Here is a 14,205-nt window from a genome sequence, read left to right as displayed (position 1 = left end):
ATAAATATTAATTAAACTTGTATCCGTATGAACGTGGGCTATTTTACTTAATTTAAGATAGTTTTGGTTCAGCGCCCCCTAAAAGGCTAAGTTTAGCTATGTTTTATGTTTGTAAAAGCTTTTGTGACGTCATTGTCGGTCTTGGGGGAACATAAATGTGATGAAAGTCGGTGTAAGCTCCCTTTTACTCGACTTTGTTTATATCAAAGTAAACATACATTGCAGGAGCTATTAATTCGTGTTTTTTTTTAATTCGAATGGACTTGGTACGTTCCGTTTCTATTTTAAAAGTACATGGTGGTTGTGTTGGTTTAGCTGCTCACCGCCTGTGTATTATCTGGGAAATCTGAGAATGTTCCGCTGTTAAGCTTCCTTGTTCACGTGCCAGTCAGACTATAAGCGGTGAATCAAGGTCACGATGTCGAAAAAGGAAGGAAAAAGCTACACACAACTGTTGGAGTACTTAATCTATACCATCTACAAATGTTTTGAGTTGTTTTTATAAATGGAGTTTGTGAATCTACAGTTAGTTATGGGAAGGATGTGTTGTTTTGTATGCTTGATTGTGTTTTAAGAAGCCTGTTAAACTGGTTTCAAAATGTGTTGCTTCTCGTTTGTGCTTTAATTTGGAAAACAACAGTGACCACAAGTGTGTGTTTTTGGGGGGGCATCCCACTGCAGCATTTTAGGGAACTTCCTCATTCCTGTAGCAACCATAATTTCTGGTTTTGGACTCACCTTCCACACTCGTTGCCATGATTTCTGCTCACCAGCCTTAGTAATGAGTAATGCTTTAATGGTCAAGCCTCTGATGCAACACTCAAGCACCGGGTTAGTGGGTTCTTATTTTGCTTTGCCGCTGTCTCAAAGTCTGTGTCAACAGTGACCAAAATATTTTCCGTTTGTTAATGACTATTTATGCTGCATATCTTTACTTTTAATTAAAAAAAGAGAATTGTTTATACTGTTCAATTCAGTTTCACATCCTGTTAGTGGATTGTTCCCATGTCTGCTTTTTGTTCCTTTGTCCCTGTTTTTTGCTTGTTCCTGTCTGCGTAAACCACAAAACTGAATATTCTAAACCTCATATATTGTTTGCATGGACATATTAGGGAAAAATAAGTCATATGGTCTTGTGGTTTTTGTGTGGAACAGAATCTTGAGTTTATGTAACCTCCTGAGGCCTTGTGAAACAGCTTCCTTCTGTAAATAAATTATGGTGAAAAAAAGCCTAAGAGCATAGCATAATTTGTCTTCAAGAGTGTTGTTTAAAAGCTAAATAACATTTCAGTTTGTGAGAGCAAATCCAAAGGAAATAGTATGAAAAAATGCCTCTGCTTATTTCTATGTAAACCCAGAATTCAAAAATGGACTTTTGTTTTGCAAACTTGTCCAGAGATTAGTTGTCAGTAGACATGGATGGAACAAAGTTTAAATAATGTCTAACTTGCAACCCTTACCCCCCTGGAATGTTTACTTAAACATTATGAAGTTATTTATGTAACATTTTTTCTTTCAAGACCATGGTATATACACGTACGATGACCCATAAACCTTAGGATTCTTATCTTATAAAGGCTACAAAATTAAAGCCCTTGAGCCTCGCTTGCCAGAATGAAATGTAATCTGATCATTGAGACCTTACCTGACAGTCAGGGAGCTTGAACGAGACAAAAGAATTCACACTTTGGAGTAATGAGATGGGTATACGTATCAAATTAAGATTCTGCTTGTGTGTGGTGGCAACAAGGGAAACAGAGAAGCATGTTTATTATTCATAGCCCTTCTCCCTCGTGACATTAACTCCAGTGTTGCTGTGAGTGAACAGATACGGAGGGGACAGGGTGTGGCAGGTGCAAAAGCCATGTTTCACACAGCAGGGACAATAATTCTCCTTTCAGCACGAATCGTATTCTCTCTGCAGGAGTGCACAATGGCTTCCAACTCTATTATGTTCGGTTGTTTTTCCAGGACCTGGACCTGATTGACATACTGTGGAAGCAGGACATCGACCTTGGTGCCAGGCGAGAGGTTTTCGACTACAATCATCGGCAGAAGGAGCACGAGCTGCAGCGGCAGCGGCAGTTGGAGGAAGAGAAAAGGCTGCATTTGCTGCGGGAGCAGGAGAAGGCCCTGCTGGCGCAGCTGAAGCTAGATGAGGAGACTGGAGAGTACATACCTCACACAAAACCCATCCTCCCTCCGCAGCAGGCTGTCATATCTATCGAGATCACTCAGGTACAGGCATATAATAATATTAAATGTGTCAAAGGTGGACCGCTCCCTCTTTATTCAATGGGCTCTGCTTGGATTGTTGCAGGATGCTAACTTCACTGAGGAGACTGGAGATGGCATGTCATTTGACGAATGTTTGCAACTACTGGCGGAGACATTTCCTGTAGGGGAAACTGAGGTAAGAATTTCATCTCTAATTACCACAAATGTACAGCCTATTGTTTGACTTCTGGTTTACAAGTGTACGTTTGTCATGCAGAATCCTGCAGTTTGCATGGAGCTGCCTCCTGTGTACGCCAGTGGCAACACCATGATGTCCCCAGAACAGCCTGCCCTGACCCCTGCTGTCCTCCCGAGTCAGCTGACTCCTCCACAAAGAGTTACCCCAGATCTGGAGGAGGCCTGGATGGAGATTTTGTCCCTCCCAGAGCTTCAGGTATAACTCACATTTTCTTTGGAAAAAACATTTAAATAAAAAGAAGTGGGTTTGGGCTAATGAAGTAAAAAAAAGGACTTGTTTATTATATTTGTGAGAGATGCAAATAAATAGAACAATTCTTAGCTCATTTTCTTATAACATAGTTCTATCATGCGATTCCTGTTTGGAGCTGCTACCTTAAAGTTGCAGAACTGGTAGACATGTTGTTCGGGGAAGGTGCGGCCCTAATGATGCTTATGCTAACTGGGTAAAAGGTGTAGATTTTTTTTTTTGTCTTTTTCCGGTAGCTGCGCCTCATATTTGCATTAGCCAAAGGGCGGAGTGTAGTTGTGTTACTTGCCTTGTCCTGTCTCTTTGCACACTAGATTATAATCATAACCATGATGCTAAACATGATTGGGCAAGCTGCTAAAACTTGCTCTGAAGCAGAAAAGAATGTTTGGAATTGTTTCACTCGGAGTTCTAAAAGCCTGGAAACTATTTTCTCATGTTTTACATTTTCCATTTACGTGATAAAGTGTAAACTAGTACTACCTGTGCTGTTGGTATAACATCAGTCAAGTGGAGCAGCTCTTGATATCAAGCCAGTGCTCCTCTGAGAACCAGTTTAGTCAGGATAACGTACTCCATCAATAGATGTTTAGATTTCAGCGCTGACTACAATATTGTAAAACCATTTAAATTGTGTTAGCTTTATTCAAACTGTTGCACATGAAACGTATATCTGTAATGCCTTCCTTTGTTTTTCTTCCCTTAATTTTTATCTTTTTTACTTCCTGCAGGGTTTCAAAATGCAAGTGGATGAAACGATGGAGACCACAAATTATCCGCTTCAGACCAGTCCTGCAGTGCAGAATCCAAACTACCCAAACCACCAGTTAATCCAGAATACTCCCTATTATCCCATGCCCAGTGCCTCAGATTTAAAAACAAAGAATTCAAACATTGGCCCGGCAGAATACATGAGTGCTTGCGACGGCCCCGTTCCCAGTATGGCTCCATCTGACATCAACCGGATGAATGTGGAAGCCCCTCAGGTGGTGAACGCAAACTTTACCCCAGACAGCTTCTGTCCGAATGTCTTTTATCCCAACACCATATTGGAAGAGAGCAGCAGTCAGCACGGCCTTGAGGAAAATGAAAATGTGCCCGACATACCGAGCAAGCCCTCGTTCACACCCATGGACCTGTACACCCTCTCACCTGAAGATGTGTTTGACAGAAGCAAACGCCTGCCAGCAGATTTCCCAGATTCGGATTCAGGAATTTCCACTCATTCCAGTCCTCATGCCAGCTCCCCCAGCAAATCCGTGTATGAAGGTGGCTCCTATGGTTTTAGCGATTCAGAAATTGATGACCTGGACCACAACCCCGGCAGTGCGGAATCTGACTACTCAGAGATGTTCTGCTTGAACTTCCAACCTGATGATCTGGAACCGGCAATACCAGAGTCGGCACTGACTGGGCAGTGCAAGCAGCTCGACAAAAAACCAAAACAACACATGGAGGATCCGGCTGAAGAGAGTGGTCACAGCAGCACGCCGTTCACCAAAGACAAACCAAAGAAACGCTCTGATGTGCGTCTCTCTCGAGACGAGCAGAGGGCGAAGGCCCTGAAAATCCCTTTCACAGTCAACATGATCATCAACCTGCCTGTTGATGACTTTAACGAAATGATGTCAAAGCACGAGCTGAACGAGGCCCAGCTGGCCCTGGTCCGCGACATTCGCCGCCGCGGCAAGAACAAGGTCGCCGCGCAGAACTGCCGCAAACGCAAGATGGAAAACATAGTGGGTCTGGAGCACGAACTGGACTCACTGAAGGAGGAAAAAGACCGTCTGCTGGACGAGAAGAGTAAAAACGCCACAAACCTGAAGGAAATGAAGCGTCAGCTTAACAGCTTGTACCTGGAGGTCTTTGGCAAGTTGAAGGATGAGAAGGGGAATTCGTACTCCCCGTCCGAATACTCCCTGCAGCAGTCCACAGACGGCAGCATCTTTCTCGTCCCTCGCATGAAAAAGACTTTTAAGATCTAGGAAAGCCACTTATCGCCTTTGTAATAGGGTATTTCAGCACCATAGAAACTATGCAATAACTTTGTAGTAGCTCAGCTTTAAGGTGTAGCAGCCTGGTGGAAGTATCCTTTGGTTTTTGCTAACTTCTCTTGAATGTTGTAATATTTTTGATATTTTACTTATTTTATACTCCGATGTTGTCACAGCCTCTATAAACAACAGTTTGTAAATATTAAGCATCACCTGCTATTGAGATTCCTAAGAATGTTCTCTGTGTATATATTGTATATATATCATATTTCTGTATGCCTGTGATTCTGTCAGTTACTTTTTATAACTCTCATCTAATTTGCAGTTCAGTTATTTTAAATCCTTTCTTCTATGCTTTTAAATAAACAATTTAAAAACCTAGTGATTGAAATGTTTTTTTTTTTCTTTCCAAGCTCAGCCCATCAAATAAAAAGCAAAGGGAGGGACCTGCAGCCTTTAAAAGGATTACATAACAAACCACATGTTGGAGCAGAGTGAAATGAAAAGCTTTAGAAAAGGGCTTGGGAAGCAAACAAGCTGCAGGTTTGATCTCCCATTACCTGCTTTCTATTAGTTGAAGCAAACATGATTGCATAGTAATATCGTTAACTTAACCTTTCTTTTTTTTTGTATGGTTGCGTAACAAAACGCACAGAATATGTTAGTAAAGATCCACTACACAATGAACTTTCACACACAGAAAGTGCCTCACCTTTGATCGCCCACACCACTTCCACTTAGGTGAAAGGGTTTGATATACTGTATTCAAATCAAAGTGACAAATCATCCAGACGACAGTTTTATTTCACAAAATTGATTTATTGCACAACAGAAAAAAAATGTAGATCGTTAATGGATGAGACTATTAAAAAAACAAGTTTACATGTTTTCTAATTAAAAAACTGTTCTACAAAAATAGTAGGTTCACAAAGCACCAATACTTTGAAAAGAAATAAATAAACAAGAACTTAAATAATAAAAGACATTTTACAGTTACTGTATAGCAGTTTCTCTGTAGAGACAATCGTCCTGCATGTTTTCTGCTTCAGTACTTTATCCCTTTATCACTATTATCTGGCTTCTGCTGACATTAATAATGAGCCAAATACCAATGAATGATGATACTTTTAGTATACTATACATTTTTTTAAAAAAAAGTCCAATCGTTCATGTGCCACAACACACATTAATGCTTGGAGACTGTTTTTTTCAAGAAGGGCTGGATTTTTGGTGAGGCATGTCAGCTTCACAATCACAAAGCATACCAGCAAAAAAAAAAAAAAAAAAACATGAGGGAGATTTGTTTATGGTCTGGTGCTGCTATCTTCGCTACATCTGGCACAAGGTGTCCTAAATCTGTGCAAGGATGGTTCAATGAAATCCCAAAACTATCAAGGAATTCTGGATCAATATAGGTCACCCAAGCATCAGAAGATTTGAAGTAGAAACATGAAGTCATCCTTTAAACTAGAACATTTTGCTCACAAGGAGGTGGATTAAAAAACAAATGCAACATGCCAATATTTGTGTCCAGGTCTGTTTCATTTAGTTTGACCTTAAAGTATTTATTCCCCCCAACGTAGAGATTTTAGGACAATTATTTAGTGTCTGAAGCTACGTTCACATCGCCAGTCTCCCGTTCAAGCGTAGCTGTGCAAATTTATACGACTGTTTTAGGGCTTTACGGACTTTGACCAATCAGGGATTCTGATTTAGTAGTGACTTGTGGGTCATATCCCTTTTAATTTGCACAAGTGCCAACTACTTAAAAGCTGATCACGCAGATCAAGGTAATAATCGCGGCCAGATTATACAACACCAAACCTCTCTATGTATCGGAATAGAGCTGTGACAGAAAGATTTGCACTGCTTCCACATTAAACCAAGCATCTTCCAACTGCAGGTGGTGGACAAGCACTAGTAAGCAGTATGGGTTTAGAGAAAAATCAATTTGGGATTATATCACAATATCTTCTTTGGCGATAGTTGTATCAATTTAAAAAGCCGACAAGACGATATTTAATTATTTTAGTTTCCATCAACATCTTACTTTTGTTCCCCTCCTAAAACCCCAGACACTCTTTGGCTACATTGCTGCCAGTATCAGTTGCAGTGCCTAATGTTCTGACGATTAAATAAAATTAATTTTACTATTTTATTACAATAAAAAGTGTATTCATATTCAGTTAGTTTATTTCTAAGTCATAGTCATGAACAAAAAAAGTGAAAAACTGTTCTGATACAATGTTGGGATATGTATCGTATCTGGAGTCACATATTGCGACACGTATCGTCAGGGTCTTGCCAATTTGCACCTCTAGTAAACAGTAGAAAAAGAAGCCCCTCCCAGATTATCCAATGTGAACGCCATAGGCTAAATCCACATTTAGTACATTCTTGAATGCACGTCACACACCCGGTGTGTCTGCTTGACAGCCTCACGTGCTCAGACCTGTATGCTTGGTGTCAACTAAATACATATTCATGTTCAAGTTTTGAGATCTTCTTAGTTTGCTAGTTTTGTTCTGAATTTTTTGATTCAGTTTTGAATTAAAAACCCTTCAATCCTCACCTTAAGGCCGTTTCCAGGTACATTGCCTTTCCACATAGTACATTACAAGATAGATATACAACCTTAAAAAATGTTTCCAAAAAAAAATAAAAGTCTTACCCATCCAGAACCTTCCAAGTTATCAGGTCTTTACAGATTTTCAGCAAGAAGAGAATCCATATCTGTAAATCAAGCAAAGTGGTTACTCTTACCTGATCCATCTTCTCAAGTCAGCTTTTGTGAAATATTGGCTCCCTTTTCTTCTTAAATGTCTGACATCTAGTATTTGCAGGTACAACTGCTGTATCTCACTAAACAGGATCTTCAGTGAGTCCAGGACCTAGTCTTTCTTGGCAAGAACCAGCTGCGGGAGTTTAGCTAGCCTTGGAAAGAGACAGATGCTCACTACCAGGCACGAACCACACTGCAAGCTTCCTCCCATGGCCGTTGCGCTCGATGCTGCCTTCTCCCTTCTCTCTCAAAATGCTGACTGGTCCACTGTGCTGGGGCTGAGGTCGTCCTGTCTGATTGTCATCTTCCACACTAGCGACGCTGAGGGCCAAACTGCAGGAGCTTGTGGTTTTCACAATCCTACCTTCTCAACAAAGCTGCACACGGGCCCTTCCCTGGAACTATCCAAACCTCCTGTATCAGTGAATGCACACAATATCGTTCATACATACAGACACCATCATGGTTTTCATGACAATCCCACACATGGGACGAGTCGGGACACGCTGATATGCTAACCACAGTGGAACATAAGCATGCATGCATGTTTCTGAACCAATGATGCACTGAATCTTGTGTGTCTTTACTAAACAATTTTATTCAGTCGTTTCTTTCACTAACCAAAAATATGTGAACAATCTGGAATCTGTTTCAATGGAAAAAAAGGAGAAGTGTGGGATTCCCTTAATTCTAATCTAAGCTGTTTAATTCTGTTGACACTGGTACTATGAAAAAGTTACACACTGTGCTTTTACATACAAATCAATACACACTTGACACTTGCAATTAGGAAATAATAAATTATGAGAGAAGAAACGACCACTTCTGGCTATTTGAAGGGCCTTGTATAACTATGCTATCTGACAGTTGCTAAGATCAAAAATGAATGTTTAATTGGTCATTATGATAAAACTAACCAATATAAAAAAATGAAACAAAAATATGCAGGACTTAAAAAAAAAGAAATAAAATTTACCCCTGATCCAATAGGCACAATACACACAATTCAGACACAGAAAGGAAAACTTCCTCATAAGGTTCACATCTAGGACAAATAAGGGAAGTACATCATCTGCACTCATGTCTTGTTCATAGTCCTCCTTCCATACACTCCTTGGATTAAGCTGCAGTAATGTCTGCCTTCTGTGTTCCTCTACTGCTTTCAGATGACTGCCTCAAAGTAACCTGCAGCTTTCCTGACAACTCCTTTGCTCACCTCCTCGCCTCTGCTGCTAAGAACTGAAGCCTGTTGAATGGATACAGGATAAGACAAATAGTTAATCTGCACTTTCATGGGCTCACTCTGAACTGTGCTTCGAGGCAGCTGCCAGACTGAACGCTACTTACCAAAACAACCAAGAATTAATACCGCCGTGAGCCATAGCCACCGCCGCCACTTCCAGAGCCATAACCACCTGCAATTTGGAGTGAAGAATATCTCTGTTATTCCCTCAGGGGGACACTACACTGCTAAGACAAATTGTTTTGAGGGTGGGGGACATATAAATAAAACTGACAAGGTGTCTCTGCAAAGACATCACCAATAGACAAACATGTATTTTTTAGGAGCCACATATGCTACCAACTCAAAAAGAGATCATTAATCAGAGCATTGAACCAGCTAAGTGTGATTATCCTGCTCCTAAAAGTTAGTTTTATGCTTCTCTAAATTATTTTTCATTTGTTGCTGCACACAGTTAAAGTGAAGTGTGAATAATTACTATTAAATGTCATATTTTATTTGTATCTTAAGAAATAGTTTTTTACACGTTCTTGTGGCATTTTTGTCATGATGGATATAAAAGAATTTATGATTAAAACTGTGTTTCTGAGCATTTCTTCCAGTTGAGATTGATCGGAGCAGACAAAACCTCACGTTTTAAAAAAAAAGGCTCTTGACGTAACAACTACCATGGTCGAAAGTGTCCTTTCTCCGTTTCAATCATTGACTATATAAGTATGAACCGACTGTTGGCCCTCGACAGCGATTACTCCAAGTCAGTCTAAGTCATGTTTATAAAGGGACTAATGTCACCAATCATGAGTGAGCTTGTTCCAGCTTGTGAAACCCACACCCCCCCCACTGAGAGCGGCTCTGGGAAATCTGTCAAATGTTCTGGGCCAGTGGGAGCCACATGCATTGACTGAGGCATCTGATTGGTCAGTCACCTTAAGAAAAATAGGATTAGAAGAATGTGCCAAGAAGGAAGAATCAGAGCCAGAATGGTTATTCTGACATTTAAAAAGGCTGAGAAATAACTGTCTATTTCTCACTAGAAGTCTATGGGACTTTGGCCTTCTTGCAACCTGCGGGTACTTCCTGTTTGGAACACGAGAAAGGAGGGGTTGCGCAGTCCAGTTCCGACTTATACAGTCAATGTTTTCAATTCAGATGCATCCACTTGTAGACAAATAGAGCCACCGATGTCTTCATTTTTCTCGTCTGACCTGCCATCTGGCTCTAAACTCTGATATTGCTCGCCACTTTTTTTTATGCTAATGTTAGCTTCACGTGCTATGAGCAAGCAGGAGAAAGGGCTAATGGGAAATAGTGGAGCTAACCTCAACACCCACAACTAAAGGGTGTATTTTTAATAAGCTCCTGCTGCTGAAAATGTGTCTTTTTGGTTCTGCTTAGAAACTGCATAATCATAACTAAAAGACCACTGCAAACAGTATATATATATATATATATATATATAAACAACAAACAATGAAGCTTCTCACCACCATAGGGTCCACCGGAGTTCCTCCCACCAAAGTTACCTCCCTTCATGGGTCCATAGTTTGACTGCTGCCCCCCATAATTTCCAAAGTCATTGTAATTTCCACCACCTCCATAACCTAAAAATCCAGTGTAAAGGTTTACAAACACAAAATATACCAAGTTTAATTAATTCAAGTTTTGAACAAAACAGCATATTTACCTCCACTATTGCCCCCATAACCTCCATCACAGTTGCCACCAAATCCTCCACCCTGGTTGCCATATCCCGGACCACCTCCTCCGTAGCCACCACCACCTCCTCTGTAGCCAGGTCCCCCACCATAATTTCCTCCTGGACCTATTGATAAGGATTAAACCAGTGTATTCTCGTTAGTTTGATGAACTGCTGAAGACACATTTTTAGGAAAAAAATGATCAGAAATGAATTCAGCGTAACTCACCATTGTCAAAGTCGTCCCCATAACCACGTCCTCCACCATAACCACCTAAAAAATAAGGTATTAAGATTATGTTTTGTTTCCACTTGATTGTGATGCAGTTTTGTAACTAAATTCCAACATTTGGCACAGGTTATTTCGGCAAAATGTCTTCTGTATTAGAGCATAAATATGGTGTACCTCGTCCAAAGTTCCCACTGCCTCCAAAGTTACCACCACCTCTACCCATGAAGTTTCCTGATCCTCCACTCCTGCCTGAAATAAAGATCAATACCATTAAAAATGCACATGTCTCATCAACAAACTGATGGCTGCCATCAACCACAGAAACATTTCCTACATAATTACCTCGGTTACTGGATATAGCGTTCATTTCCTGTTTCGACAGAGCTTTTCTGACTTCACAGTTATGGAAGTTGATTATGTGATATTTTTGGGCTGAAAAGAAAAATGTAAAATCGCATTAACACATGTCTTTTAATATCCAAAAAACAATTAGATCTGGTTCATGCGCACCAACAATCTTGTCCACAGTGTCATGGTCATCAAAGGTGACAAAACAGAATCCTCTCTTCTTCCCTGTGGAGCGCTCTTCCATTATATCAATGCATTCAATCTTCCCGTATTTCTCAAAATATTCCCGGATGTGATATTCCTCGGTGTCCTCCTTGATACCACCGACAAAGATCTTCTTTACGGTGAGATGTGCGCCTGGTTTGTTTGAGTCCTGAAGCAGAATTCATGAGTCAATATCAAAAAGACTGCAGCAAAGTCGGCATTCGGTCAGAAATGTGTATAGTTTTACCTCTCTGGACACAGCCCTCTTGGGTTCAACAACACGACCATCTACTTTGTGAGGCCTTGCTTTCATGGCGTCGTCCACTTCGGTCACATTCGAATATGTAACAAAGCCAAAACCTCTTGACCGCTTGCTGTTGGGATCCCTCATTACCTGGAAACACCAGAAATGTATCCTTGATAGCTTTAGTTATTTGCGATCATTTCTTATTATTATTACTTAGGAGTATTTTTAAATAGTAAAACTACAAACCACACAATCTGTGAGAGTCCCCCATTGCTCAAAATGTGCCCGTAGACTCTCCTCTGTTGTCTCAAAACTCAGTCCTCCAATAAAGAGCTTTCTCAGCTGCTCTGGTTCCTTTGCGTCTCGGTTCTGTGTGAACAAATAACCCAAATAGCTGCAGTCATATATGCAGGTAGTAAATCTACAAACACTAACAATCTCACATATCTCTGGAATTCAAAGAAGAAAGTGAATATTTGCACGCACTTCTCTACATATATGCGATTAGCGCCAAACTTTTCTCTTAGCTACACGAACAAAGAGGAAAGGTTGTTAGGTATGTTTAGTTTAATGCATGTGACCGAAAACAACATTCAGCCTTCTTGGAGGCACTTCAAATACGTGTGTGCAAAGCAGCAATCACATCTTGGCCGTGCGTATTGTGTGTGAATTTACATCAGTTTTTGAGCTTGGTCCCACATAAATAGATGTGAATAACATTCAAATATATTTATCAAATTATAAGTTGTAGAACAAACAAAGGATTACATTTTGAAATGCCTCGAACTGGGAGAGCATTAAGTTTTACCAACAGCAAAGGGATGTTTTGCTATTAATAAAAATTTCATTCTGATAATCTTGGAAGTTTTTTTTTTTTTTAATACTTTTATTTCTTCAAGAAAAACCCACTTAACAGGTTCCAGTAATTAGACGTGGCAAAAACTATGTCGTCAGGTGTTTCTTAATCTTTCCGCCCACATGTCCCACATGCTTTCATGCTTCCCAGAACACAACATTAAAAATAACTGTCATTACTGAGCTTCTGCGATTGTAAAAATCTGTCTGAGCATTTAGACACAAAGCACCAGGCGTAGATGTAGAGATGGGAAAATCGTAGGTTTGGTTCCCGCTCTACCTGCCCATGTGTTGAAGTGTTCTTGGGCAAGGCACTGAACCCCACATTGCTCCTGGTGGTTGACAGGTTGGAGGCAGTGTTCAGCTCCGAAGCAGACACTGATAAGTGAAAGTGTGTGCTGATGGGTGACTGTAAAGTGCTTTAGGGCTTCAAGCAAGTGCAAGGCAATTATGAATTTACAAACACGCAAATCCCCTTATTAATAACATACTCTTTTTAAAAAATAAAATATCTCTTCCAGTCAGACATCCATTTTCAGCACCACTGACCATCATTCTGATGCTTGGCTATGATAAAAATAAACGTCTAAATGTACAGATCCTTTGACATGCGATTAAATGCAGACATAAAAGCATATTTCTTCGAAGTGGGAACCGATAATTTCCCCCTGATGTCAGTTTTGACTACAGGTTATCGTACTCTTGAAGTGATAACGACGTAAATAGTATTTTTGGTGAACTAAACAGTCCAGTTAGACTACTGTCACATTTCAGCAAAGAGCCGAAAACCGTCTTATGAGAAAAATTCCCTGTGGCAATAATGATACAGGAAACAACAAGAATAAGTATAAATTAAATTAATTTTAAACTAAAAAAATACCTTAATTAAAAGAATATGTCAGATATGCAGGTGTCAAAATGGCTCCTGTGCTATGCTAACTATGACTGCTAGCTTCATGTTTTCGCCCAGAAAGGAGCATGTTTTAGCACCGAGCAATTACAATAACACACAAAAACACACGAGCCTGGCTCAAATTACACGAATCAACACCACAGAATATTTCAGAGCCAAGAATTAACAGCGTGGCGTTTCCCTTTTTTAACTTCGACAGCCATTAGCTCTGCTGCAGCATTAGCTAATGACAACGTCGGTAAGGTCGTAAAACTACACAGAAGCAACAAATTACAGAACACTATTTTGTTTTTAAATTCTCCCCCTAAATTACAAAGTGCACGATTTAAATGAGTCGTGTTTCCAAATGACATTTATTTGTTCCCTTGTGACACTTAGCAACAGCGTACCTCCATTTTGTGGACGTCCTGTAGCGCAGGGAGGAGAAAGTGGGGAGGTCACGTGACGACCTAAAAGTACCTAAAAACACACCAAACAATACACAATAACATCAAGAAGGAGAAAAAACTTAAAAAATATGACCAGAAATGACCAAAACTAAGCATGATTTCCCATCAAAACTATAAAATAATGTTTCAAGGAAATCAAAATGTATTTTTTTTTCTAAACAAACATTTCAATGAAAGACACACGCGCGCCCTCTACTGGCCAAATAAAACACTTAACCTAGAAATCAGTCAAAATTTATTAAGACTGTAAAAATCTGATTACTAGAAATAATCAGATCTGATGGATTTACACAAACCTTACAAATCGTATAGTTTGAAAAACTGTAATTTTGATATTAGATTTTTTCCACAGTATAGGCTTACAGCATGCAGTTATTCTAAACCTTTGCTTGGGTAAGCACATTTCATAATTTTGTTTGTTGACCGTGTAATATGTCCTAAGGGAGCTTGTAGATCTGCAAAATATGCAACACGTTGTTGTAGTCTCCCCTTTTTTGTCAAGTAATAAAAAACAAAA

The 14,205-nt window shown here is 39.9% G+C and overlaps 2 protein-coding genes across 3 annotated transcripts in view; one reads left to right on the top strand and one right to left on the bottom strand.

Annotated features, from left to right (window-relative positions):
- The window catches only part of nfe2l2a (nuclear factor, erythroid 2-like 2a), a 6,168-nt gene extending 1,068 nt beyond the window's left edge, over positions 1 to 5,100 (top strand). Inside the window, exons 2-5 of the mRNA XM_024287287.2 lie at positions 1,972 to 2,238; positions 2,321 to 2,413; positions 2,495 to 2,671; positions 3,457 to 5,100. Of these exons, the coding sequence (XP_024143055.1) occupies positions 1,972 to 2,238; positions 2,321 to 2,413; positions 2,495 to 2,671; positions 3,457 to 4,710 (1,791 nt within the window). The 3' untranslated portion in view covers positions 4,711 to 5,100. The remainder of the gene's footprint in view (positions 1 to 1,971; positions 2,239 to 2,320; positions 2,414 to 2,494; positions 2,672 to 3,456) is intronic.
- Positions 5,101 to 5,335: 235 nt separating this feature from the next.
- Positions 5,336 to 13,841, bottom strand: hnrnpa3 (heterogeneous nuclear ribonucleoprotein A3). 2 transcript variants are annotated; one of them, XM_024287289.2, is made up of 11 exons: positions 13,629 to 13,841; positions 11,718 to 11,840; positions 11,472 to 11,618; positions 11,183 to 11,393; positions 11,015 to 11,104; positions 10,847 to 10,921; positions 10,670 to 10,714; positions 10,429 to 10,566; positions 10,229 to 10,345; positions 8,849 to 8,916; positions 5,336 to 7,452 (listed from the first exon to the last, which is right to left on the bottom strand). In XM_024287289.2, the coding sequence occupies exons 1-10, from the start codon at positions 13,632 to 13,634 to the stop codon at positions 8,864 to 8,866; spliced, it is 1,005 nt and encodes a 334-aa protein (XP_024143057.1). In that variant the 5' UTR covers positions 13,635 to 13,841; the 3' UTR covers positions 5,336 to 7,452; positions 8,849 to 8,863. The 2 variants fall into 2 exon arrangements, with proteins under 2 accessions (XP_024143057.1, XP_024143056.1); XM_024287288.2 differs by lacking the exon at positions 5,336 to 7,452 and adding an exon at positions 8,080 to 8,747 and having other exon boundaries at positions 13,629 to 13,837.
- Positions 13,842 to 14,205: the final 364 nt, after the last annotated feature.

The sequence above is a fragment of the Oryzias melastigma genome, linkage group LG21 (genome assembly GCF_002922805.2).
Source record: "Oryzias melastigma strain HK-1 linkage group LG21, ASM292280v2, whole genome shotgun sequence".
Lineage (NCBI taxonomy): Eukaryota > Metazoa > Chordata > Actinopteri > Beloniformes > Adrianichthyidae > Oryzias > Oryzias melastigma.
The sequence above is the reverse complement of the archived record's forward strand: the minus strand, read 5'-3'. Positions and strand labels throughout refer to the sequence as shown.